Genomic DNA, 25,228 nt, shown 5'->3' with positions numbered 1-25,228 from the left:
AGAGCACCCGTGAATCATTATGACAGCTTTGCATGCTTTTGTAGGAGAATTAAACATTGACATAGTGCACAGGTGTTTGTGTAGATTATATGTGTGTGTATATACTGTATATATATAGATATATATAGCGTATGCTTGCACTGCAGTTCATGAACGACTTTGTTCTTCTATCCCGTCAAACGCAGTCAAAGCCAGGGAGTTTGTGTCAGGCACAAGTAGAGGAAGGAGTCTGTGACTCATTCATTTTATAATTAGATGCAACTAAGTAATCCAACTGTGGTTCACGGGTCTGGGTGACATAAAGCAACACATGCTGAGATGAAACTCATTATCATGGAGGTGCAGATGTCTCTCAGGGCAGGAGACTGGCAGGCAGGTGGAGGAATCCCTGCTGTCTCTGTGGCATTCTTCTCTTCTGCGTGGCATTCCTGCTTCATTTGATGTGAATGACTGAGTATAATGAAAAGGCTGCTTCGGTGATGAAAACTTCACAAAGACCGTGCCAGCGTTTGCCACGACACTTTGGTGCCGCAGTCTTAAACTTGCCACCAAAAACCAGAGGGTCTGTCCACACACAGGAATCACTGGAGCGAACTTAACTTAACCCAAATCCTGCTTTTTCATCACAGTGTGTGTCTGTGCTCCACTGTGGTGCCACATAACTTTGCTTTGTCCACACAGTTATGTGTATATATATTAATCTGTTTGTCTTCTTGTGTGTGTGTGTGTAGGAGGCATAAACCGGGTCGGGGGAGCGGTGCCGACGTTCCTGCGGACGCCCACAATGATCCAGCCCCACCTAGATATGAAGCCCTTCCTGCAGTTCCCCATGGAGACCCCACCTCCCCCACACAGCATGAGCCTCTTCCACAACTTCAGCACGGTGAGAGTTGATGCAGACACAAACAAGCCCACGCACACTGCAGTCTCTTTTTTTTTACTCTGGGAGCCTCTTTTTACAACTGTCAGACTTGCATTGCATACAGGACTTTTACAGGTTGTCATTGTAGAGTCTGTAATTCATGTTATTAAGCCTTATAACTGTTGAATAGCTGCGATACCCACGTTGAAAATTCATTCTATAACGCAGGACGTTTCTACAAGTGTATTATATCTTGTGTACACACTTCTCCTATTCCTTAAATCAAAGACCTTATAATTATAGAGAAGTTCCACGGCCATCCTTATAGCGATGCTACTTTCAAATACCACAGCTTCTTTGATGTGGTGTTTATTTTAATGGAGCGGTATCTTCCTGCTTCCCAGGCTTTGACTAACATTTCATAATTTAAATTAGATTGCAGACATTTGGCATTTTACCAGCACAGCATAATGCGCTCCCTCCCTGCAGACTCCATTAGGGAATGTCAACACATTCCTTGTCAGCAATATGTAAAATTAGTGAACTTAGCATGTACATGCGGCGAAGTGCCGAGACGCGCTGTGTGCTGCATCACAGTTGCACCGCAGTGTCAGTGTCAGTGTCAGCCTGGTACATTTGGCTGCAGGTTGCAGAGGCACAACGCAGCACGCAGCAATCTCCTGGCACTAATTGGAAATATGTGGCACGTACTTCGACCCATGTGAGGTACGACAGGGGTCGTTACGGGAATCCACTGTTTAACACGCTTTAACGATACAGTTACTTTAATTGCTCACCACGGGCTATGACGCAAGTGGAAGCACTGATGTTAAAACTGCAGTGCACCCAGCAGACACGGATTAATAGAGATGCTAAAATGATGCAGGCCCTCAGTTTCCTCTCTTGCATCTTTCAAGCGTCACCCTGCAATCATTCTCGCTTGCACTTGCTTCATTGTGTTCCCACTGAGTCCTCATCCCTCTGAGATCCCTCTGTTGTCAGTCGTCATCTTCCAAACACTAACTGCATCTGAACATGCACAGGGAAGCTGTGAGTGTTATTAGCTGCTTTACAGCCCGGCGACCAGGAGATGGGGCCATAGGAGAGGCTTGGAGGGCATTATGACCTTATAGCTCCACTGCATACTAACACTTACAAAATGGACAGAGCTCAAGTGCTTTTACTGCATTGCATTTAATCAAACAACGGTGGAGAGACTGACTGATACGCACCATTATCGGCTGGTATTTGACTTGGAAGTGTCTGAGTGAAGCCGTTTCATCTGTGGCTTGTAGAGTATATAGCGCTGAGCTGCAACATGCAAAAAAAATTCATTCATACATTCATACCGGAAGACAGAGACTAAAAGAGCGAGTGTTTGCACCTCTGTTTACATCACTGACAGTATTGTATGGCTTGCTGGGCTTTAAGGCTAAAAGGATTTTTAAACAACCAGATTTCTGCCTCGCACAGAGCTGTGTGAATGGAGGGCGAACTATTTCACATTAAAGATGTAAGTTTGATGCTCCGCTGCGTCTGCCTCCACCAACACAATGTAATAAATATGGATATTCACAATATTGCATTGAAGGCACAGTATAGTAGCAGCAATAACAATGAGAAATGTCCCTGCACTATGCTGGCAGCTAGTTATTATATCTCTGTTAATAAGTGATCTGTGCTGAGTATGTACAGCCTTAATGAGACTCACAGCAGAGGAATGGCCTCTCCCTAAATCATACACAGCTTTAATGGTCCTCTAATGTGATTTGTCCTCTACCTGCATGTCTCTCTCAATATGCCTCTAGATAGTGACGAGGCTGAATTATTTATCTGCAGAAGCTAGTCCTGATGTAGATGCACACTAACGCAGCTCATAGCTGAACTGCTTGCCCCTGATGTGGACCTTTACTCGCTGCATAGTCGGGAATTTCTGATGAAGGTGTCTCTTCGTGCAAAGCCATGTGCAAGACTTGTTCAATCAGAGCTGCTGTTGGTTCTCCTCTGTTGCATTCTCCTAAACATCTGGCTCCCCAGTAGTGCAGCTCCTCTTATATAACACTTTCATTGTCAGATGTGTCATCACACTTGTTGTTTCTGACTCAGGCCGATCTGTCAAACATAGTAAGACTTAGAGTTTTTTCAGTTCTGTGGTTTGTGTGTAATGATGCTTACTAGTTAGTTAAATACATCACACACGATGGATGTCTTAAAACCGCTGTAGAAACCAGTGAGTATATGTGCGATTGGGGGTCGTGATGGGCAGAGACGAAAGCTCCTGGTTAATGTTGACATTTGTTAATTGATGTGAACTTGGGAAAGAGGGGAAAAGTTTAGTCGGACATACAATCCTGGCTGCATCTGGGCAGAGTGAGCGTGCATGAAGGAGGGAGAGGGAGAGAGAGAGAAGGAGCGAGAGAGAAGGGGAGGAGAAAACTGGAAAACACAGAGAGGGGAAATGCACTACAGGGAAGCATGAGCCACAGAGAAAGCAGCTGAGATGAGAGGAAGAAGACCCTGAACAAAAAGGACACTTGTTAGATATTAGAGAAAAAAAAAAGGAACAGTAAGCCAGAGAGGCATCACTAGGCACAAGTCCTATTTTTTGTCTGTTGTAGTTTTTTTGAGTTTTGAGTCAACTAGTTGCTGACATCTAACTAGGAGTCTGAATGAGTGAGGAAGGTGCAGCACATGCTCCCAGTCTCGCACATGCTGAGACCAACAAAATCACTTTGGCCAGTAACTCAAACACTGGACCAATGCAGCTCCAAGCCTTTACAGACACAGAGGAGAAGAAGGTGAGTACAGAAATATGTGGCGCCTTTTGCTGGTTTGTTTTGTTTTCTCAGACATGGTGTGGAACTTAAAGGGTGTTTTTTTATCTGGCAGACTTGACTATGCCAGATAGTCCCCCCCCCCCAAGGGTTACATGTTCCCCTGTGATGGAATTCAACAATTCCAAAACACCCTGTTTATAATAGTGTTTCTGTCAAACACACTGGAGGAGGAGTGGAAAAAAACAAAACAATTATGGAGATGAGAAAGAGCTCAGACAATGTGAGTGATAAAGAAAAAGAAACACCACAAAAGAGGATGTCAGTGAGTTTAAATGCAAATCAATGTATCGTGCCAGGAGATGCCTGGATCCTATTTTAGCTCTTTCTCCACAAAATACTTCACTGTTGTTTAAACGACACAAAGCTAAAAGTTATTTATTTACATCTGCTTTTGCTCTCACCAAAGTCGAACAGCCCCATGCTCTAACTGACATTAAATCAAGTCAATCAAGATAAATAAACATTTATATTATGCACTGAACGGATTAACGCTGGAAAAATGCCGGTCATTTTAAATAGGAATACTGATTTTTCTCAAAAACACTAAAAGCAAATGACTACGTTTTGGAAACTTCCTGTTCAATTACATCATAGAGCTCCACTCCTATTTCATGAGGACATGTTTTGGAGAGCTCTCAAGTCAGAGGCCGTATGAGCAGCCATGCAAAAAGGCTTGCTGGCAGCTGCAGAGAGGCTTTAACAGCTGAAACGACTGGATGGTTCATCGCTGACCCGCACCCCACCCTGAGCGTAGGACTAGCTGACTGGGGAGAAGCCCATGAATCACATGTGCAGTTACTCCACCCCGGCCTTTCTGGAGAATTTCTCCCCTGCAACGTGACGAGGGGGTCACAGGAACAAGGAGCCGAAGCGATATTTGGCATAGGTTGAAAGAAGATGCCAAGATGATTATCGATATTTTTAATTATAGTCTGGTGTCATATTCTTTATTCTTTACTTGTACAATCGAGCTGCCCCTGCAGTTATCAACCACCACATCCGTCCTCCACTCCTCCACCAACAGAGCATTTACTTTAGACTGTTCCTGGGGAGAGAAGAAGATGGACACATGGAATGAGGAGTGTAGTAAACAGAGCCAAATGAGATAAGAATGTGTGATGTGAGGATGTCCAGTATGGGCCCCTCTCTCTCTCTCTCTCACACTCTTTCTCAACCTCATGCCTCATTTTTTCTTCTTTCTTTATGTCCCAGTTCATCTTCCTCTCCCCCTCATGTGCTCCTCCAGATGGTGTGTTTCTGTACTGTCCTGTGACCCTGCTAAATGTCTTGAGCCTCCTCCCCACTTCTCTCTTTTACTGTTTACACTGTTTCTCAAGAGTTGCCGAGTAACAAGCGCGGTGCAGAAACTCATATTGTTGAGGTTAAGAATAACGTTTCAGGGGTTTTTTCTACTCTTCGTCACTCCTCAGACTGAGTCTTGAGCTAGTTAACTATTACAGGAGACTATATACTCTGGGTGTAAAGTAGCATAAGCTTGGTAATCAGCCAAAAAAAAACACTCACTTTTTTATAAGGAGTGGAATTTTGTTTATTTACATTCCTTTTGCACACCCATACCGTACAACATCAGCTTCTAAACTATCCTTGCGCTATCTACAGACACAGTGCCAGACAGTTGTCTGTGGTGGAAATCCAAAACAGCAAATGACTCCATACTAATGCCAAGGTGTTTAAACAATGTTTGCTGGTTAAAGTCAGCTTCAAACACAGATAAATAACTGGAACGAAGCCCTTTTAGATTAGTACAGGCAAGGCCTTAAGTCGGAGGCTTAGCCACTGACTCATGCTAAAGAAAGTCGGTTAAATTTACACATTACACAAGGCGTTTAATACCACGCATCATGGACGTCCGAGCTGAAACAATTAGCACAGGAACAGTATGAAGCAGGATCATCAGTCTGAGCTTCGGTGAGCTGTAACAGGTGTTTCCGTCGTGGCAACATACTGTCAACACTGTTGACTATTTGCTGACCATAAACACTCAGTGGACTCTGGATGGAGACCTGAAACATTGTCTCATTAAGTGCTTCTCTTCATCCACCAATATACAGGTGTGGGCAAATACTGCATGGTCCTTTTTTCTTCACACTCTTCCATCAGAATTAGTGTGCAGAGCATCGTGACCCTGATATTGTTACAACACCCTGAGTTGGAGTATCTGTGGAGTACGAATTATAGCTCAAGGATAAATTCTCTTCTCGCTTCATTCTTTCTCTTTCTGTCATTTTTCTGTCAGATGGACCCGGTGCAGAAGGCAGTCATCAACCACACCTTTGGAGTTCCTCTGGTCAAAACCAAGCGGCCGGTCATCTCTTGTAACGTCTGCCAAATCCGCTTCAACTCAGAGGTAGAGAAACAACATGAGCCCCGCCATGTGCACAGCAATCCCACCCTTTCATGCCTCACGATGTCTCACTTTCTGTTGCAGCATTAAATATGATGCAATTTGCTCCTCATACACCACAATCACGCACATTTTTCTCCTAAATGTGTTATGTGCTATTTGCTCCCCTGCTAGCAGACGCTGACAAAGACAATGTGCTTTGGCAGTTGTGACCCAACTGGAATTTATTTGTATTACAACAGCGTGGAGTAGGAGCAATAATCTCTGGGGCACAAAGCTTCAAGACTTGCTGCAGAGGCAAAGAGAGAGAGACTGGAGTTTTATTTCCCCACATTACCCCACAAGAGATTTTCTCTTGCTCATCTACACGGCCAAAGCCAGATTAAGATTTTGAGAATTTGGACCATAGATTGCACATAATCTTATCATGAAGTAACAATATCCAAAGTATTGACTGTGCCAAGTTGTTTTTGTAAAGCTTTTGCATAATTTAATTAATACTCGCAGCAGTTTTATTTGTATGTCCATATGGTGCACTTTATTAGAACTCATGGAGGGAATTTAATAGCTTTGCCCCTGAGCAACTCACATTCATGACTGATGACACATTAATGAAAGCAAAGAAAACGTGGATGCATTTTATGTGTAGGAATGCTAACTCATTCTTGCTGTAGACATATATGAATGATAGACACATGACAATGTCAGTGCTAAATGTCATGTATGCGGTGTATACTTTGGCCGATGATGGCAGTGGTGAAGACTCCAGGTCTAGGGCGTACGTTCATCCACGATACATAACATTAAGGAGTGGACCGGTGCTATAAATACTCGTCAGGTCTACAATCATGGTTTCCATGTGGTCAGGCAGCTGCAGGGCAGTGATCTTGAGTTTGCTCTTTACACAGTTCTCTGCAGTGTCTCTTCAGTTAGACAGAGACGTGTATGCCTGTCCTGTTGGATATGCAGCAAATCCATATAGAATTTATTTTTCTTCAGAGTAAAAATGCTTTAAAGAATAACAGCTACTGGGGGAAAAAAGTTGCAAAACAATCATTGAATGTATCAAGAACCATACGGAACAGAATCTATTATATTTCCTATTATATGTTGCCTTATATAAAACAACAATACTGTATGGTCTCATTCAAGTGGAGCATTTCTGACCCCCGCGCTGTCAACATCACTGTCACGACTGTATGCTCAGAAAAATAATGCAATGTATGAGCAATGTCAGTTGCAGCAAGCTGTGTGTAGTTTGAGATGTCCTACAAAGCACGGCAGGAGAAAAAATGGATTCCATATGCCAGAGATTTACTTCCGTCTCTTTTACATGATATTAAACTCTGATTCTCAAACCTCATTTCGCCAGTCTATGCTTTGCCCTTGATCTTGACATTTCTCTGTCTTTATCTACCATCTGTGAGTCAATGTGGTGGTTTAGGTCAAAGACACTGACGTGGGCTACCATGAAAATGTCATTACCAATGTATTTGTCTTCAAAGGATTTAGCTCTGCCCTCTTGTTCCCACTCTGTGCTCCCCTCATTTTACGCATAATGTTGCCATCGCTCATTCATCTCAGTTGATCTTTCTCTTCTGTGCCTCTCTCTCTCACCAACCATCCCCTCTCTTTCTGCCCCCCCGCTCATGCTGCATTATTTACACTGTGGAAATTCCCAAAATTGCCTGCCACTACTTATTATAAGATGCATTTGTCAAGGGCATGGATTAGTGTCTGGTTCTGACTGCCCCAGTGCATCATGGGAAAGTGGGAGAAAGGAAGCATGAAGGGGAAGGATAGGAGAGGATAAGGAGGATTTGTGTCCAACTGTCCCTGCGTTGCTCGGTGGTGTGATGGTGCTGGATGGCGGTCGTATGCAGAGTAACCTTGGAGGCGTGCTGCATTGATGACATCACAGGCTCTGTTGGCGCTGCATCGACCAGCGTCACAGGTGCTGCAGGACGATTTGGCTGATATGCATCCTTCCTCTTCCTCTATCCTTGACTGCTTTCTCCCCCATTTTCACTCACCCTCATTCTATTGGCCCGCAGTCTATTTCTATTATTATCACTCACTATTAACTTCCTCTGGCTTTTTTCTCTCTTCTGTCGCATCTGGAGCTACAGATGTAGCTATGCCGTAACATTTGCAACCTTTCCCTCAAAATGATAGTCAGGCTGGAAAGCATTTCTTTAGTTTGGACCTTTAGTGGTGCAGCTTTCTTTTATATACTTTCTGACGCGGTCCAACAGTTTATATCACCTTCCTTGTCTTGTAGTTCCTTGGCTAGGAACCACACATCATTCATCTTCCCTTCATCCCTTCCCTCTCTCCTTCCAGAAGATCAAGCTGACTTTCAGCAGCTTGGCAGTTGATCTCCATTGGAGTGGAGAAGAAACCCTCTGTAGAGGCTTTGCCATACAGCTCCATATCTCTTTGCAGTCACTTCCTCATCTGGGAGATGATTTTTATTTTAGCTGTCCTCCCCTTTCAACCCTCTTTCTGCCCACAGCTCTCTCTGCCGTGATCTGCAGGCTTTGCCAAAGCAGCTCCTTAATATCCTTCCGACAGGCTATAGTCACACCCCGGTTTGTCTTCATGATTTACACGAATCATGTAGTACATTAGACAAGCGTATGTTCTGGATGCCATCAGGAACACACATAAAGCAAATATACAGGGCTGGACTCACATACATAACTCACCAGCGCCTGCCTCCTTGGCTTGACGTGTGGTCAGTGTGACGCCCAAATGTCAGTGGAATCCTCCTGGCCTTTCAGCACGTATGGCAGCTGTCAGCCACTCTTCAAGATCAAGACTAACTGTAACCCGGCTACTGGATAATCATGTTTTCATTGGACCCTTGATACAAAAAGGATTCCACACAACTGGTCACAGTGGAGACAGCAAGGGGCTATCTGACTGACTACAGGAGGGGAAATGAAGAATAGATCAACAGCAAATGGGGTTTCATGAGCGCAACCTGCCCACATATTTGTGCATGTGTGTGTGTCTGTAAGTGTATGTACGTGTCCGTGTTATTGTTTCACAGTCACCACTCTGTCACCGCTCCGCCTAGCAACCAAGCATCTCATCCACCATGTCGTCCTCTGTGCAGACACACCGACATACACAGACTAGAGGCAGATTCCCTCCTGTCAGAGGACTCACCTCGTTTGTTTACATTCTGAACAAACACATTAGCTAGTAGCCTTGTGTAGTAAGCTTTTTGTAATAGCCGCTACAACTCCTGTGAGAAATCACTGCATTATTTATTTTTTTACTTTGCTGGAATGCAGGATGATCTTCAGCATCTAAAAGCCTCCAGACTCAGAAGCAGCACTTTATCTTTCTTACACGAGATATTAGAGACGAGGTCTCTCCTGCCTGGCAGCATCCATATTTATATTTTGACCACTTCAGAGGCAAGAAATGAAGTCTGAGCCAATATAAGAGTCTGAGCCTGTGCAGCCGAAGGCAGTCGCAGTGCTTACAGGTCAGAACCCACGTATATAACATAAACGGCAGACAGCATTGCATCCAACTCACCCCAAGCTCAGTCTCCCTTTGGCATTTCTGTCAGCATACCTGTAGTAATCAAAGCCTCATGCCGTCAGGGTGAATGCAGAGGTTTATACTACAGATGATGTCATATTGATCTCAGCAGTTATGTCTAATGTAGACAAACACATGAACCAAATATAGATACACATTATCATGTATTGGTAAATTTGAAACCAGACAATAAGATGGCTATGGTACATGAAGGGCAGACAGCGTGGGTCTCAGGTGTCTCCTTCACTGCATCGCTTATTTGTTCCAATGTTGTAATCTATCTGTTTATCCACAGTACTCTCTGGCTCCTGCTCATAGAATATATCCAATAACATGCTATCACAATGGCAAGCTTGTGTGGGGTGTATAATCCAAATTGAAATGTTTTTGTTCACCTGTTGGCATCCATGTTGACATTCCCCACATTTTTTTTTTTTTTCTAGAGCCAGGCAGAAGCACATTACAAAGGAAATCGCCATGCCAGGAGAGTCAAAGGCATCGAAACCTCCAAGAGTCGTCCTCAGGAGGGGGACAAGCCTCATACTGTGCCCCCTACCTCCCCGTCTCCGCCTGGAGCCCTGAGCTCTGTCTCAGACAGCGAACCCAGCAAAGCAGGTGAAAGAGCGGAAAATACTGCCAGGAGTAGAACGAAAACATAAATAACTTGTGTGACTTTTATTGTAGGAGAAATCATTTCAATCCGTGCATTATGTGCAGGAGCTTATCCTGTTGTCATAAAATGAAATGGAAATTTGCAATAATAACAAAGGAGTCAAGTCGCTGCAGCTTTGCGGTGTGTAGTACTTCTTGCGTGTCTTGTGTAAGACACTGAATATATGACAGACTATGACAGAATATCAAATGTGAATATGACAGAATATCATAGTCCAAAACTACTGGGGGAAGACCCTTCAAAGGTGGGACAGAAAAGCAATAAGTGCTATGATTCTATGATTGTACACACATTAAATGGCATTAAGATTTTAATTTGAGGATTAACTTTTAAGCTGTGTGTTCTTATCTGTCTTAATGCACCTCCATGGTAAATGTGGGTTAATCAGTTTTATCCTCTGATGAGACCACTTGACCAGAGGGAAGATCTTAGACGGGTAGTAAGCAGCTCAATCTCTCTTGCATTTCTCATCCAAACAAAGTCGGCACTGCCCAGGGAACCGTTGCGATTTACAGACGGACAGATGTTCCTTGCATTTATAGATAGATACGCTGATGTCACCTGTTACTGATCTTGTCTGGTCAATGGAACGAGCCAGACTTCAGGTGTCTTGTTCTCTGAGTGACAGGTAGATGAAAGGAGAAGCATCGGTACTGATAGTCCGCTCTAATCACTGCGATGCTTTGTTCAGCTGGTCAGTGCAAAACTGGTTTGATCTATTAAGACTGTGAGCAGGTGAGCTGGCATAGAACATTGTAACATGGCAGCTTCTTGGCATGTGTGTCTGTCTTTGTGTGTTTGTACAGTCCTCAGACAGTTATTGTGAATTACAACACCACAACATCAAAACAGACCATGTGTTTGAGTCCAAGGTGTTAGTAATGAGAGCAAAATCAAATATGGCCCCGTTGTGGAAAATTCTAATAGACCAGGATATAAGCCAGAAAGAACAGAGACAGCAGCTGATCTGACTTTGATTAGCAATAATTCCCTGTTGGTAGAATTAGAATACAGGACATGATGAAGCTCTTTCTTTAGTAATTTGTCTGCAGCTCTGTCCCTGTTGTCCCAGTCTTATTTAATCTCCTTCTGTCTTGCTCATCATCCTATTTCAAGCTGCAATTCCGAGAGTGGATACACTTTGTCTCTGCCCTCCTCCTTCCTCCATCCACACTTTTCCATTCCCTCAGTGTCACCATGCTGTCCTTGGATCAAACACAAGGCAATGAATAGACCAGTCATGTTTTGGTGACATTTACAAAGGTGTCTGTTGCTGACTGTTTACCAGACATTTCCGCCTTATTGCCATGAGAACGCAGAGCATACATGAATAATTGAAATGAAACTCAGGTCCAATGAAGGCCTGAATTACTGCAACATGCAAAAGCAACAGTTTAACCACTGTGTTTGACTTTTAAATCACCCATACAAATAACACTTCAAGTTTTATTCCAGCTGAACCCAGAGTAGCAACTAAGCAAGTCCTTTTTCACTAAGCCTCCCTCATAGGTGATGTGAGATCAGCTGCAGGCCAGTTGCCATTAGTGAAACTTCCAGGGGTAAATCCAAGAACACGAGAAGCCAAAACAACCCTATGATGATTGAGATCTGAAAGTAGCAACATGTGAAAGAATTCCTTTTTCCATCCAAGGCTCATTCTTAGGCCCTGGAACCTTTTCTCTTGCCGGTCTTCCTGCCTGCTTGCATACTTGTGTGTGTGTGTGTGTCTACTGTATGTCCTCTGTGTGATCCTGTCCCTCTGCTCCATGACTGGGGGACAGAACTCTGGGAGCAAACAACTATGTATGACCTTAACTGGGAATGCAGCATCTGTGGAGCTGACATGTTGGGCTGTGGAATCTAAAAGAGGTCACTTATAGGCATTTATCCACACATACACAACAGGAATGAACTGATATGATGCCGTTATGAGTCTGATACTGGCCATGAAATCACCGTTAGTGATCTGAAAAGGCAAACAATAAAATATGGTAAAATCCGTGAATTTCTAAATGTATGCTATAAATGCATCAGTTAAATCAGGACGTTGTAAAGAGATGACATTCGTGGTAAATCAATCAGCACAACAGCAACAGCTAAGAAAGATGCCTCTTCTTTCCTGACGCCCCCAGTACAGGGGTCCTCATAGCGCAGCAACAAACACGCCATAAAGCCATGTCTAACTAAACACAGGCATGCTGCACACCCACCGAAAGTTCAAAAACTCGGCTTAAAGCTCATAAAAAACATTCTTCTGAAAACCAAATACAGTTAAAACACCAATCGATCAGTAGAAAACACTGTGACAGTGTAAACATTGAAAAGTGTGATTATGTACCCAATGACAAAAAGTGTCTGCTGCACAGCAGACTCCACAGAGTCCAAATTTGTATCACTTCACAACCAAGATTCACGGATCCAGCCGCAAAATAAGAGCAAAACAACAACTCGCTTTATACAACCAGAAATGTTGTCTTACCTTTGCTGTTTGTCCTTCTTCTTCAGTTTGGCAGGCTAGACGCAGCTACGGCTGCATCAAATCCTCTTGTACAATCCTGTTTTGTGAAGATAATCCACCAGCGTTTTTGTTTTAACCCAAGAATCCAGATTTAAAAGCGTGCTCATACTGAAAACAGTTTCGAATGGAGAACTACACCTCCCAGCATGCTTTGGCCTGGTCATCACAGTGCGACATTAGATCGTTCTGATTGGACAAGGGCGAAAGTCCGTCAATTTGCGTCCTTTTGACGCGCTAATGGTGTGATTGACATGCATTCAAAGACCGGAGCTTTATTATTTTGGTTCATAGGATTAAAACAAGGCGTCAATCACCCAAATTGGCCAACGTAAGCCAGAGTTATCGCCATTGCGTACCTGAAGACGCTGCGGTGTCACTGAGTTGTCATTACGCTCCGGAGCGCCGAGCACACAGAGAGCATCGGGATTTTTTTTTATTCAAAACAAGTTTTTTTTTTTTAGACCAAAGGTGACTGTTGTGTCCACAGACTGTGTGGAAAAGTTACTTGGGTGAAAAACGACAGAGAATCCAGGCTAGCAACGTTAGCTGCAGGTAAAACGCCAACAACAGACCTAGCTCCTTCTTCTACACTACCCCTCAAGAGCCCCGTGTGGTCTGTAAGCGCCCCCTATAGGCAGGAACAGGTTACAGCACCCTGTGAACATCAGCGGCAACACAATACAAAAGTACCTTCATCACACTGTACTTTTAAACACCACAGTGACATGTAAATAAAATGAAATATGTTTAATAATTTGGTACTCAATAAAACTCAAATGCGGCATTGGTTGTTGATGTTTCCTGTGAATGATCAGTTTTCTTGATGTAGGATTCTTTTTAGAAAATGACAGTATTACAGCAATATTACAGTCCTGCTGGTCAGTAGAGGTGACCTTCTCTTTCACGCTGCATTTATTTGTTCTCATGAACATATTATTCTAAACATAGACACAAAGTAATAATGGCCATAAACAGGACACGTGATGACCTTGCTGAAGGCTGAAAGAGTGGGATGTGAGTTGTTTTTTTGTTTTTTTCATTTTGCTGTTGCTTCTTCATCGTAATGGCTGCCAGAACAGGTCATATGTTTTATGTTTTATTGCCCTTAAATAGTTTGTGGTCAGTATTGTCCCCAAAGAGACGTTTCGTGGCTTTGGAGTATTTGGCCCAAAGTACTGTTGGTTTGGCTGTGACTGAGGGCAAAGGAGAGGCAGCTGTTTAGTTGGAGAGAAACTCTGCTCTCTCCCTCCTTCCCCATTCTCTTTATCCTTCTGTTGTCTGACACTCCCACACTAATGAAGGGCCCTGTTAAAACCACCATGATAATACAGCGCTCTTTAGTCCACGCAAACATGCACTGGGGCGCACAACGCCCACCCAAGGTCAATTAAACAGATGACTTTCATGTGAGGGCTCGAGTTGCATAGTTTGGAGGTGACTGTAGTATTGAGTTACATGGAGCTGATACAGTATGTTGTTTGTTTTGGACTTCACTTTTTTAGGGAATTCACCCAAATTATTTTTTATGTTGGATGAAATGTACCCACAAAGACATGAGAATCTAATGAACCTAATGTGTGCGCGTGTGTATGTGTATGTGAGACTCAGAGTTCAGATGTAGGCCAGACTGGGAAAAGGCACACGCCTGCATTATGAATGATGGTCAGGTTTTGCGTTGCATTTCGTAGCTCGTTAATCATTAAGAATGGGCACTCGGGAGGGCACTGGTGACAGATGGAGTTATCCTGCCTAAGTAACTCTTACCCCTGATCTCACACACACACACACACACACACACAAAAGGTCCTGCCTTATTAATTGCCATACCAACAGTGCCGCAGTTTTGTGCTAAACCTCCAGGTAGTTTTTGCTTAAGCTATTGCACCTAACTGTAAGCCTTTTATAATCTGTTTACCTTGGTTTTAATTGCACTTCTATCACCTGACATTTGAATTAGACAAAGCCTATGGATCACTGCATAATGTTGCACCCACACTCCTTTTATATTTCCAAAAAGCTATTGCAGAATACAAAACAGTTCATCCCAAATGCAATAGGGTTGAACAAGAACAGTCCCAGCAAACAATGGCAGTGTCTGAATTTGAATTGGTCTGTAATCAATCCCATGGCTTTATCAACAAAACCTCTCCCCATGGACTGCATTCTATATGTAGCTTTAATTTCCTGAAGTGGATTAAGCCAAGACAGACACACCAGGCTGAAGTGTAAAGCATCTGGACTGTATTATCTCCCTTTGCTGACCTCTCCCCGTAAATAATGCCTTCTTCTGTTGGGCTGTGAGGTCAGCTAACAGAGGCAAAGGTCAGTCTCATTCATGTTAAATTAGAGTATAAATACAAAGTATCTGGTGAATCAAGTAACTTTGACAGTGGGATTCTTTAGCAATGTGTCTACTCTGGAAGGAATTTCTTTATGCTTTTCATTTGTTTCAGTTAATGTGACAAAAAGAACACTGTTGCTTAGTGACAGCAGTGATTTTTGGGCTGAGACACACAGCACATTACATTGTGGCTATGGTTATGTTGCCTCCAGGGGTTTGCATCAGTCTAGTATGAGGTGTAATGGTGACTGGATGTGATGGCTTGGTATGGCAGATCTCCAGCAAATCCCTCACTCCTATCTGGCTAACAACCTCTGTTGCTTTTCACTTGATTCTAACTCAAACCACATGTTATGGTCGCTGTGGATTCTGCCTTTGTTTTTCTGCGTTTCAGTGGAATAATGTGCGTGTGTGGGCAAACTCCAACAACTCTGCAAATAACTACCAATGCTTCTCTACCATTCCGCTTTTCCTGCACATGCAGGTACAAGCTCACTAATCAACTTAACTAGCTGAGTTGCATTGTGGCAGAGGAGGCACATCATGAGTCACAAACTTCACACACACCACTTGCATCCTGCTTTATAGACTCTTGAATGTCATGTAGAGTCAGAGGAGGAAATATTCCTTTTTTTTTGTCTTAACTTTTTAATTAAACATCTGTTCGACAAACCCTGCATGCTTTCCAGCAGCTCTGCAGCTGGAATCTTGCAGTGTGGAAAGAGAGGGAATTTTGATCCTGGAAAGCTATGGAATGGAAAGCACGCAAAGTGGCATTTTCCACAGAGATGACATCATGTAATGGTGAGTGCAACTCTATAGTTGCACCAATTGTCATACGGTCACACAAGAAGCAAAGGCTGAAGCCGAAAGAAAAATATGGTGACCCCTATGGGATGTGTCATGTGACAAAATGACAAAGTGTGTGGTCTTTAAAAGGAAACTGGACAGCTTAAGTCAATATTTCTTTCTTACCAGAAATACTTGGTGTTATCCCTTTAATACCATAATCCCGTGGGGATTTTACGTTGTCTGTCTTTGGCACCAACTCCTGATGAGTCTGAAAAAAGGGGCCTGCTGGTCCTGGTTAATGGGGGAGTTCTGAATATCCCACCCAAAATTAGGGGTCTTTTTTCAGCCCACACCCATCGCTTTGTAAATACCAAGAGCCTTACATGTGGGAGTGGCTGACCAGAAGTGTATGTATAAACATGTACTGTGATGTAAAGATAAAAAAAAGAAGAACCAACCGTGCTGAAACATGCAACAATAAGAGAGTCAAACTGCACAGAGAGATTGAGAGAGAGAGCAGGGGGAATAGAAAATATGCAGAGGAGAAGAGAGCTCACCTAATGATGTTTTCTTTGGACTTCATGTATTGACCTGCGACAACACACGGGTCATTTTGCTTTAACCCCAGCCATGAATAACAGGTGTGTAGGAAAGAGTGGACTCGTGCACAGGCTGAGGTTTCTGTTTCCGATTTCTTGCTTGGGAAGATAAAAAAGAGAAAAGAAAAGAGACCACATCAGTGAAAGACTTGCCTGAAAACTTCAAAAAGCCTCGGAAGTAGGAACACGTCAAACACATGACTTTAAATACTGAGGTCATACATTTCCCTCCTGTGGTCCACTTTATGTATAACTTGAATTAAAATGAGCTCTTTTTGAGCAGTTCCTGTACAGTAGGAAGCAGAAAGCTATTTATTGCAAGCACTTTTATGCTTTTATGTCTGATCTGTGGAGGAGACCATGGTTCCCTCATTCATGTGGGAGTGTTTGCAGTGTTTTTTGATGTAGGTTTTGTTTTTCCAGGGAACTGTGCTTCACCACAAAAGTTAAAGACAATAAAGTCGCTTGTAAATATTCCATTGTTTCATTAAAGTACTCTTCATACAATGACATTGGATTTGACATTTTCTTTGTTTCTCTCATTGTGTTTTTTAGATGAAACATGGCCTTCACAGTTAAATGGTCCCCAGCTGGCCCCGGGGCCCCCTCCACCTCTTACCACCCCACCTACCCCACCCATGGACTCCCCTGTGGCATCAGTGTGTCCCCTCCTGTCTACTCAAACTTCGCTCTTGATCCCCCCTTCCTCCACCTCCCCAGGCTGTGGCAGTGGCAGCACCTGCACAGAGCAGACTGGATCCGGACCAGGAGCCACGGGCACATCAGTCTCCAGCAGCCCGTCCATCCCAGAGACAGAGGAGGACAAGGCCAAGAAGCTGTTGTACTGCTCACTGTGCAAGGTGGCAGTCAATTCCTTGTCACAGCTGGAGGCCCACAACAAAGGTGGGTGAAGTCTATATTAGCTGCCAGTCAAACCTTGGGGAATAAACAGTGATGTGTCTCTGCTCACTGGTGTTGAGTTGCTGGACTTCAACTTCAACTACAGTCGAATTCTTAAAATACTGCTGTTATTGATAGAAACATAGTCCAACCTTGTGTGTGTCAGGGGATTTTTGCCAGGAAACTGTCTCACGTTTTTCTGAAACTGATGTCATGACTTTCTAAAATGGAATTAAAAGCTGTTTTTTTTTAATGGAATACATTTGTGGATTATATCAACAAAAAAGGAGTTTAGTCTTAGTTCACAACTTTGACGAATCAGTGTTGCGTTCATTGCAGGTTAAGACACATTTAACAGGTTGTACGCCGTATATGACACACAGAGCAGTGAGCATAAGTGCATTTGTCTGGGTTCATGAAACGTCCTCAGTAAGTGTGTCAGGTTTAGTGCTACCCAGCAGATGGTGCAGCAAATAACACCGATCAGCAGATAACGGATCTGTTTGATAGTGACGGGCACCACCTATGTAACAGAGCCCTCCTCTCCTGGTTTCAGCAGCTTTCGTCAAGGTGCCTCACCTGTGAAAGCCAGCCCCCTCACACAGCACACTGCAAACGCACTCACACCACAATCTCTTCACACACACAAAACATATCATTATTTAAAAGACAACGTTCCCCCGACTTCAACATTCATGATTCATCTCATCTTTTGCAGCACACAGCATAAAAAGTATTCCACACACCCTGAAGCCTTTCTCTTGAAAAAGTTGCAAAGAAGGAGGGTGAAGGCGGGAAACCACGGTGCGGGGATTTTCTGGGAAAATAAAAGAAAATAGGCTGTTATGTGGGTGAGCTCACAGTACAGGATTCAACATTCAGTCAGACAGCTCCCACATACGATGTCACTTTTTCAGTGCCTCAATTTCCCAACAAATGATAACTGCATGGGACCTTTTTGTCGCCCTTTTTGCCGGATCTCCACTGTTTCTTTGCTGAGTTACGCTCTCTTTACAAATGCATGCATCTACTGTAAATAAAGGGAGAAAGTACAAAGACAGAACACACAATAAAGAACAGGCTCCACATCAGCGTAACTCGATATCCTGCTTGCTTTGAGTTGCCTGTTGATGTTGGATGTTGAAACGTCACTGTTATGGTCAGAGTAATCTGTGGAGGTCTTCTTCAACATTGTCAAACAACAGTTATACACCAGTTGTTCTACATCTGCCCATCAGCTCATTCGTCAACTGTGTACATGCACATGCACATGCAGTACAGTAAGAGATCACAGACAGTATGTTGTCTAAACATAATCATAACCGTGTGTTGGCTAATTGGCTCCAAACTTCACCTCCTGGATTAGTAAGAACATAAATTCTATGAGTGAAATGATCTGGAAGTAATAATTCTCAGAATCAATACGATGTATGTTAGCAGGGTTCAAAACTGAAAAGCACATGTCACGCAGGCGCGAATACATGTGGCGTGCGACAGAATGAAGAGCAGAAAAAAAGAAAAGTAGTAGTGATACTGTATATTCATATATTTGTTCTGCTAGTGTCAAACCACTGGCATGTTGTTCTGTCTGCAAATGTGCCTCATCTCCTTATGTCTTGTTTTACACTGTGAGTTGACCTTACTAAGAGTGAGCAATCCCCTTGTCAGATCCAAATAGAACAAAGGCAAAAACAGCAAGAGTGTATTTTTGGTCATTTCAGCCCGCAGCCACCATGTTCTCCAGCAGTCACCCGACCCCAGTGATTTTACTCTCTTCTGTAACCTTAACTCGGTTCAAAGGGTCTTTAGAGAGTGACTCAAATTCAAAGTTAGTGCCACTGACAGGGAGATGCTTTGCTTTGAGAGTCGCCAGGAATGAAATGTGTGATTATTTAATGAGGAACTATTCTGGCACACTGTGTAGTGAGCTGCTCTGCAGACTACTTAAAGGAGGAAGTAATGTGCAACAGCACTTATCTACTTTGGCGATCTTCTTCTTTGTAAATTTAACCCGGTATGATTTGTTGACAATGTAATGTTTGAAATCTAAAAACACAACATTTATTGTCAACATTTGACGGAATATGGTTCCATCTGAGTTTTATTCTTTCCTGAATTATAAATGGCTTTAGCTTGAAATAGAAAACACAGTGTTACACACCTTAACAACACATTACATCATTTTCTTGCCCTGTAGGACTGCAATGAAAATATGTCGTGATGTTTTTGCATTTTCTTTGTGGACTGTATTTTAATTTATCTAATAAAGTAAAAAAAAGAAATCAATCAGTCAATCTTCAGAATGAATGGTTGACAGGGAGTTCGACAAGAAGCGTGGCAGTATATTGTACAGCAGGGATTTCAGATGTCTTTATTCACAGTGTGATAGATTCCATACATTCTTGAGTGAAACAGCATATAAAGCACAGGTGTAATGATCTCACAGCACAGCAGTCAGTTGAACTGCAAGAGGCATGACAAGAAAAATCTGTTTCTCATAATAACCTGACCTCAACTTTCCAATCTTTGACATTTACAGTCAAAATTATTTATTCTGAAGATGAAGATTCACTGGTTGTGTGCTTTTTATGGATATTGCAGCATGTGGGTGATGAATTTTACGACAGTGCATACTGTATGACCCTTCCGCAACCCCTTAATAATCAATCCCTCATTATCACTATATTAACAGCAGAGATGGCTTTAAGTTCATCTACCAGATCAACAGCTGCACAGCTGGCTTACTGCTGTCCTCTAGTGGTAAAACAGTGGCACTACAACTTCATTTGACAATTCTGAAATGTGTCATACGTATGTGGTCATTTAGAGAATCAAGACATATTCTCTACTTTCACACTCTTATACTGCTGCTTTCACATTACTCACTTGTTATAAGTTGCAATATATCGCCCCTGTGTTACTTCATTATATTCCATTAGCTCCTAAACAGGTCAGTGACTGACATTGTTGTGTTTTTGCCCATGTGTGTCTTTGCCTGCCAGGTACCAAACATAAAACTATTCTGGAGGCACGGAGTGGGCTGGGCCCCATCAAAGCGTATCCTCGCTTGGGCCCCAAACCCAGTGGAGAGCAGGGAGGGGGGCCGGTGGACCCCAACACTCAGGAACGAACCTTCCACTGTGAGATCTGCAATGTGCGGGTCAACTCTGAACTGCAACTCAAACAGGTGAGAGGAAGAAAACAGACCGTGTGTATGGTCTAAGTGGCAAAGGCTGTCATTTATGTTGAGAATCAGACTGATTTGTAGTCCTGTGTTCTCACCACTCAGCACATATCAAGTCGAAGGCACCGGGATGGTATGGCAGGCAAGCCTAACCCCCTCCTCAGCCGGCACAAGAAGCACAGAGGAGCTGATTTGACGGTAACCTCTCATATTTCACTGTACAATCTAGCATTTCCTGTGTAACACGGTGAACAAACCTGAGATCCGTAGAGCAAATATAGAGTGAGAACAAGTCTGGTAGGCCTTGGTGTATTTGGAGCATGTTGATCTAATCCCTTTGAAAGCCAGTTTTTCTGTTTTGGGCAGTGACCTGAACGTCTGCATTGTGACAGATCAAAAGAGTCTAAAAATGAAGCTCTATATCTGTTCTACTTTGTATTGCCCTTCAGGATCTAATCATTTTATCCCCTTCTCTCTCTCGCTCTCTTCCCCCTCTTGTCTTGTGCTTCTTGCTTCGCCCTCTTCTCTTTTTTTAGTCTTCTTTGACCTTCTCCAAGGATCTCACCAAAGCTTTGGGGGCAGGACTATTGCCCAGCCCCTTGGCTGTTGCTGCAGCAATGGCTGCCGCAGCTTCCTCAAACTCCTTGGCGCTCCGTGCAGCTGCTGCCGGGTCTCACCCACACCATCACCTATTGCAAGGCCCGCCTCTCAGCCACGCCATCCTAAGACCCGCCCCGGGGCCCATCCGCACCACCCACGGGCCAATTCTCTTCTCCCCTTACTGACACATCACCTACTGACTTGGGCCAGTCAAGAGAGCAGCCACTCCAAAAGCACACTGTGAAGATACAAACATGATCAACAAGCAATGGATAGAGGAAAAATAAATCCAATCATTTAAAAGTCAAACTGAAAGAAAAGCAAGGGAAAGGCGCAGCAGAAAGGAGTAGAAGTTGTCTCTCTCTTTTTTTTTCCCTTTACCTGGAACTCGTCCTCCATTTTAACAACTCCTGGGTGATCTGCAGCTGGAGTGAGCCGAGGAAAGATATTGATTATGCATTGAACTCCCTTGTACATCTCTCACCTCTCGCGGTCCCACTCCCTTGCACAGACCTTTCTATAAACATTAAACCATATGTAGTGTTACATAATTATTCTGGGCCAGGTTGGCTTCCTTCAGTCATGATGGCTCAGTTTGTTCTTCTCATCCTATGCACCACAAAAACCAAGACAATGATGTTCTGTCAGTAGGGTAGCTGCTTCCATGTGTCACATGTTGCTGTGGTAGCCTCCGCAGTACTGTACGTGTCCCCCTTTCTTACCCCGGAGGGCAGCATGTCTTCAGTTTGCGACACTGTAGGTTCTCACAAGATTGGGCATGACTTGGGCTGACAGGCAGGTGGTAGCCGTTGTGATCGTGTCTGATGCTTGTGAGGGTTTAGAGAGCAGGGAAGTGACCGTGGGATTGCTCTCACTGTCATTTCCTGAGAGGGTGAGGTGAGCAGAGGGCTGGCACAGGTCAGTGGATGAATTGACCCCAGGCAGCATACAGACACACAGGAACTAATGAATCTGTGTTTTAAAATAGACTGTATCAACAAACATCGCTCCAGGGCACATCTGCCAACCTTCATAATACTCAGAGGAGGACCTGATGAGATGATGGGAGAAACGGCAGCATTCACACATCGGTAGCCTGTACTGTTATATTTTGATACATGATCACTGTCTGTAGCTTAGGTCGACGATATAAGATAATGTGATTTTTCTCACTGTAATGAGAAATAACATACTGCAAAACCTTCTAGGTATTTGATGAAACCTCCATGAATTTATCAAAAATAATTTATTGACATTCTTATCATCTCCCTGGTCTTCATCCAAAGATTGATTCACTACTTAGGTGGGGAGGTGACCCTGTGTGTGACCCTGTATGTATTGTGTTTCTGCATGCAGCTTCAAAATAAGGTCCTGCAGGGTCAGGGTTCTGCATCACAGCCTCCTCATAGCGTTCACCTCCTCCGTCCCTGCTCTATTCTCCTCACCTCATCCATTCCCATAGGTTCATATGAATCTATGGTAGAGGGCACATCGGCATTGGCACCAATTATGCTGAAAGGGAACAAATTAAAGCGCGGGGGATGAAAGCCAAGCCAAATATATTCTTGGAGAGATGATCTCGAGTCAGAGTGACAACCGAGTCGCAAGCCCAGCGAGGCCACGAGCAGCAGAGCCCGAGGCATCTATCAATACTTCCTGTCTTACAACTGAAAGCCATGAAATGCACCATGATTTGTTTTCTTATACAAAGTCTGGTGAGCCGTTGTTGTTTTTTGTTTGGTTTGGACTGTTTCTTTTTATGTCACACATAAAATAGGGGAAAATAAATAACAGTAATAATAATGATAAAAAAAAAATATAAAAAATATTTTTGTAGGTAGGAAATGTTAATAACTGCATCAATGAAGGTAAAAGCAAAAATGGTTTGAGATTATTATTGGTCAGTGGATTGCCTCCAACACACAGGCAAACCCACTGACTCAGCAGGGAGCCACAGAAGCTACAGTATAGTTAAGTGGCAGCAGACCTTGTCTTGCTCAACAGCTTGAAACTATCGTCCTTTCTCTGAACAAGATATACACTGTGCCCTTTCATTGAGAAGCAATGAGCTCTAATGTCTTACCTTTGTCTGAATATTGCAATGCAATGAGCAATTTTTATCAAAGTGACTTGTTATCATTGTGACATGTTGTGACATGTTGTCTGGAGTCGTGTAAACTGGGAGCATGCCAGCTGACAGACTTTTCTGTTCTTCCACGAGGAGTGCAAACTCTTGAAGGGACTGATGGAGAGAGAGAGACAGAGAGAGAGAGAGAGAGAGAGAGGGAGGTGAAGCTGGGCGTCTAGGTACAGACCCTTCATATTAAAGGGCCTTTTTACTATGGTAATCTCTGGTTGGGGAACAGGGTTCAACACCAGGTATCAAGGAATTAATGGTAGATACGTTCAGCAGGCTTTTTTTTTTCTTTTTTTTTAACTTACTGACTTGCATTTTGTTTTTTCTGTGTGAAATGTGTTTATGTGGAAATCATGAGGAACATTATCAATGCCATTACTTAAAGAAGATGCCGGCTTGTCGCCAGCGTCCACCGTTGTGCTTTTTTGTTTCTGAATGAAACCTCGTTAGCATTAGAGTTCATTTTTGTTTGTGTGTGCGATAATAACTATTCCAGGACCTGTGCTTTCTCTCTCCTGTTGGTACAGTATGTGTACTTTGTGTATTCCAGTGTGTGTTGGGACCAGCTCTCTTCCCCACTTTCCCAACAATCAGAGACAGAAGCCACCTGGAGCTAAAGTGGCCTAACGTAATAATGGACACACAGAAAAAACCCCAGCACAGTTGGTCAAGGCAGATTCATCAACGATGAAATGATCCAATCAGACTTTCTATCGGTGACCCAACGTAATTAAAGTACAGTAATCCTGTCTCTGGTAGATTGGTCAAGTAGCAGCACCACAGAGTTGTTCATAACGTCCTTAATATGCTCAATCAGTGGTCATTTCCATATTATTCACACATGGGAAATAAGTGTTAGATTCCTGTTTTCTGGACAGGTATTTTATGTTAGCTGTATTTTGGCTACTAGCCTTAGCCTTATTCTGGCCTCAGCCTCTCCCAGAGAAGGGAGCGACAGAACAAGTGAGAGAGAGAGAAAGATAAAGAGGCTATGGTGTAATTCTGTCTTGCCAATAAAGTTATTTTTGAATTTCATTATCACAGGGGACAAAGAGTTTGTATGCCGAATTGTAGCAATACCTGACTCATTCTGGCTACTCTTGTTTATTGCAATAAGAAAATAAACCAATAAATGTGTATGTGAGTAAAACATTATAAATGTAATTTAAATGAAAAAGAAACTTTATGGTCAATACTGTTGGGATCAAGCGAAACCATGGTGAAAAAAATAAATGTCAATAAATCATGAAATGGAATGAATGTCTGTATTATTTCATCACTGCACATGGTCAAACTTTGAAATCTCTGAACCACTTACCATAAACATTTTTGTTTTAGTCTTTTTTCTTTGGTTATTTTAATTATTAATTAAGCTTGTTTTTTGCAGCCACTTCCTCACATAAAAAAAAAAAAACAGTTAAGCTGTACAGAGTTTTCAGATGTGACTCTCAAAATGAAATCCCCACAGTAAAATCATAAAGTCATACATTAGGTGTTGCTCTATTTTTAACTATCAGTGCAGATTTTGGCACCAGCTACAATCACACTTTTGTTCATTTCAGACAAAGGAAACGTGTTCAAATGTGACCACATGATGTCAAACAGCTCATGCTGGGTTTTTTTTTTTGGCTGATGTTTCTGTTACATTTTCCAAAAGGTCACAGGCACAAATCTGTAGAATAAAAATTCAAATTAAAGGTGCAAAAATCCAAACTTTATGTTTGTTATTGAGTCATTAACTGCTACTAGACATCTCCTTTGCGTGCAGCAGATGCAGCCAGAAGACTGATGCTGCATTGTACTGTCTGATGAAGTGCGACATTGTGCTGTCTTGAGAGCATTAGTGATTTCCTGCAAGAGAC

General features: G+C 43.0%; 1 protein-coding gene across 3 annotated transcripts in view; it reads left to right on the top strand.

Moving 5' to 3' along the window:
- Positions 1–24,617, top strand: part of znf385a (zinc finger protein 385A) — a 55,272-nt gene extending 30,655 nt beyond the window's left edge. For 2 of the 3 annotated variants that reach the window (XM_058643389.1, XM_058643390.1), the window contains exons 2-8: positions 732–883; positions 5,957–6,067; positions 10,066–10,237; positions 17,101–17,448; positions 20,448–20,632; positions 20,735–20,827; positions 21,166–24,617. In XM_058643389.1, coding sequence (XP_058499372.1) covers positions 732–883; positions 5,957–6,067; positions 10,066–10,237; positions 17,101–17,448; positions 20,448–20,632; positions 20,735–20,827; positions 21,166–21,414 — 1,310 coding nt within the window. In that variant the 3' untranslated portion in view covers positions 21,415–24,617. Of the gene's footprint in view, positions 1–731; positions 884–3,327; positions 3,661–5,956; positions 6,068–10,065; positions 10,238–17,100; positions 17,449–20,447; positions 20,633–20,734; positions 20,828–21,165 lie in introns of those variants that run through there. The other variant, XM_058643391.1, reaches the window with a different exon arrangement.
- The last annotated feature ends 611 nt before the right edge of the window (positions 24,618–25,228 follow it).

This window comes from Solea solea, chromosome 11 (genome assembly GCF_958295425.1).
Source record: "Solea solea chromosome 11, fSolSol10.1, whole genome shotgun sequence".
Classification (NCBI taxonomy): Eukaryota; Metazoa; Chordata; class Actinopteri; order Pleuronectiformes; family Soleidae; genus Solea; species Solea solea.
The sequence above is the reverse complement of the archived record's forward strand: the minus strand, read 5'-3'. Positions and strand labels throughout refer to the sequence as shown.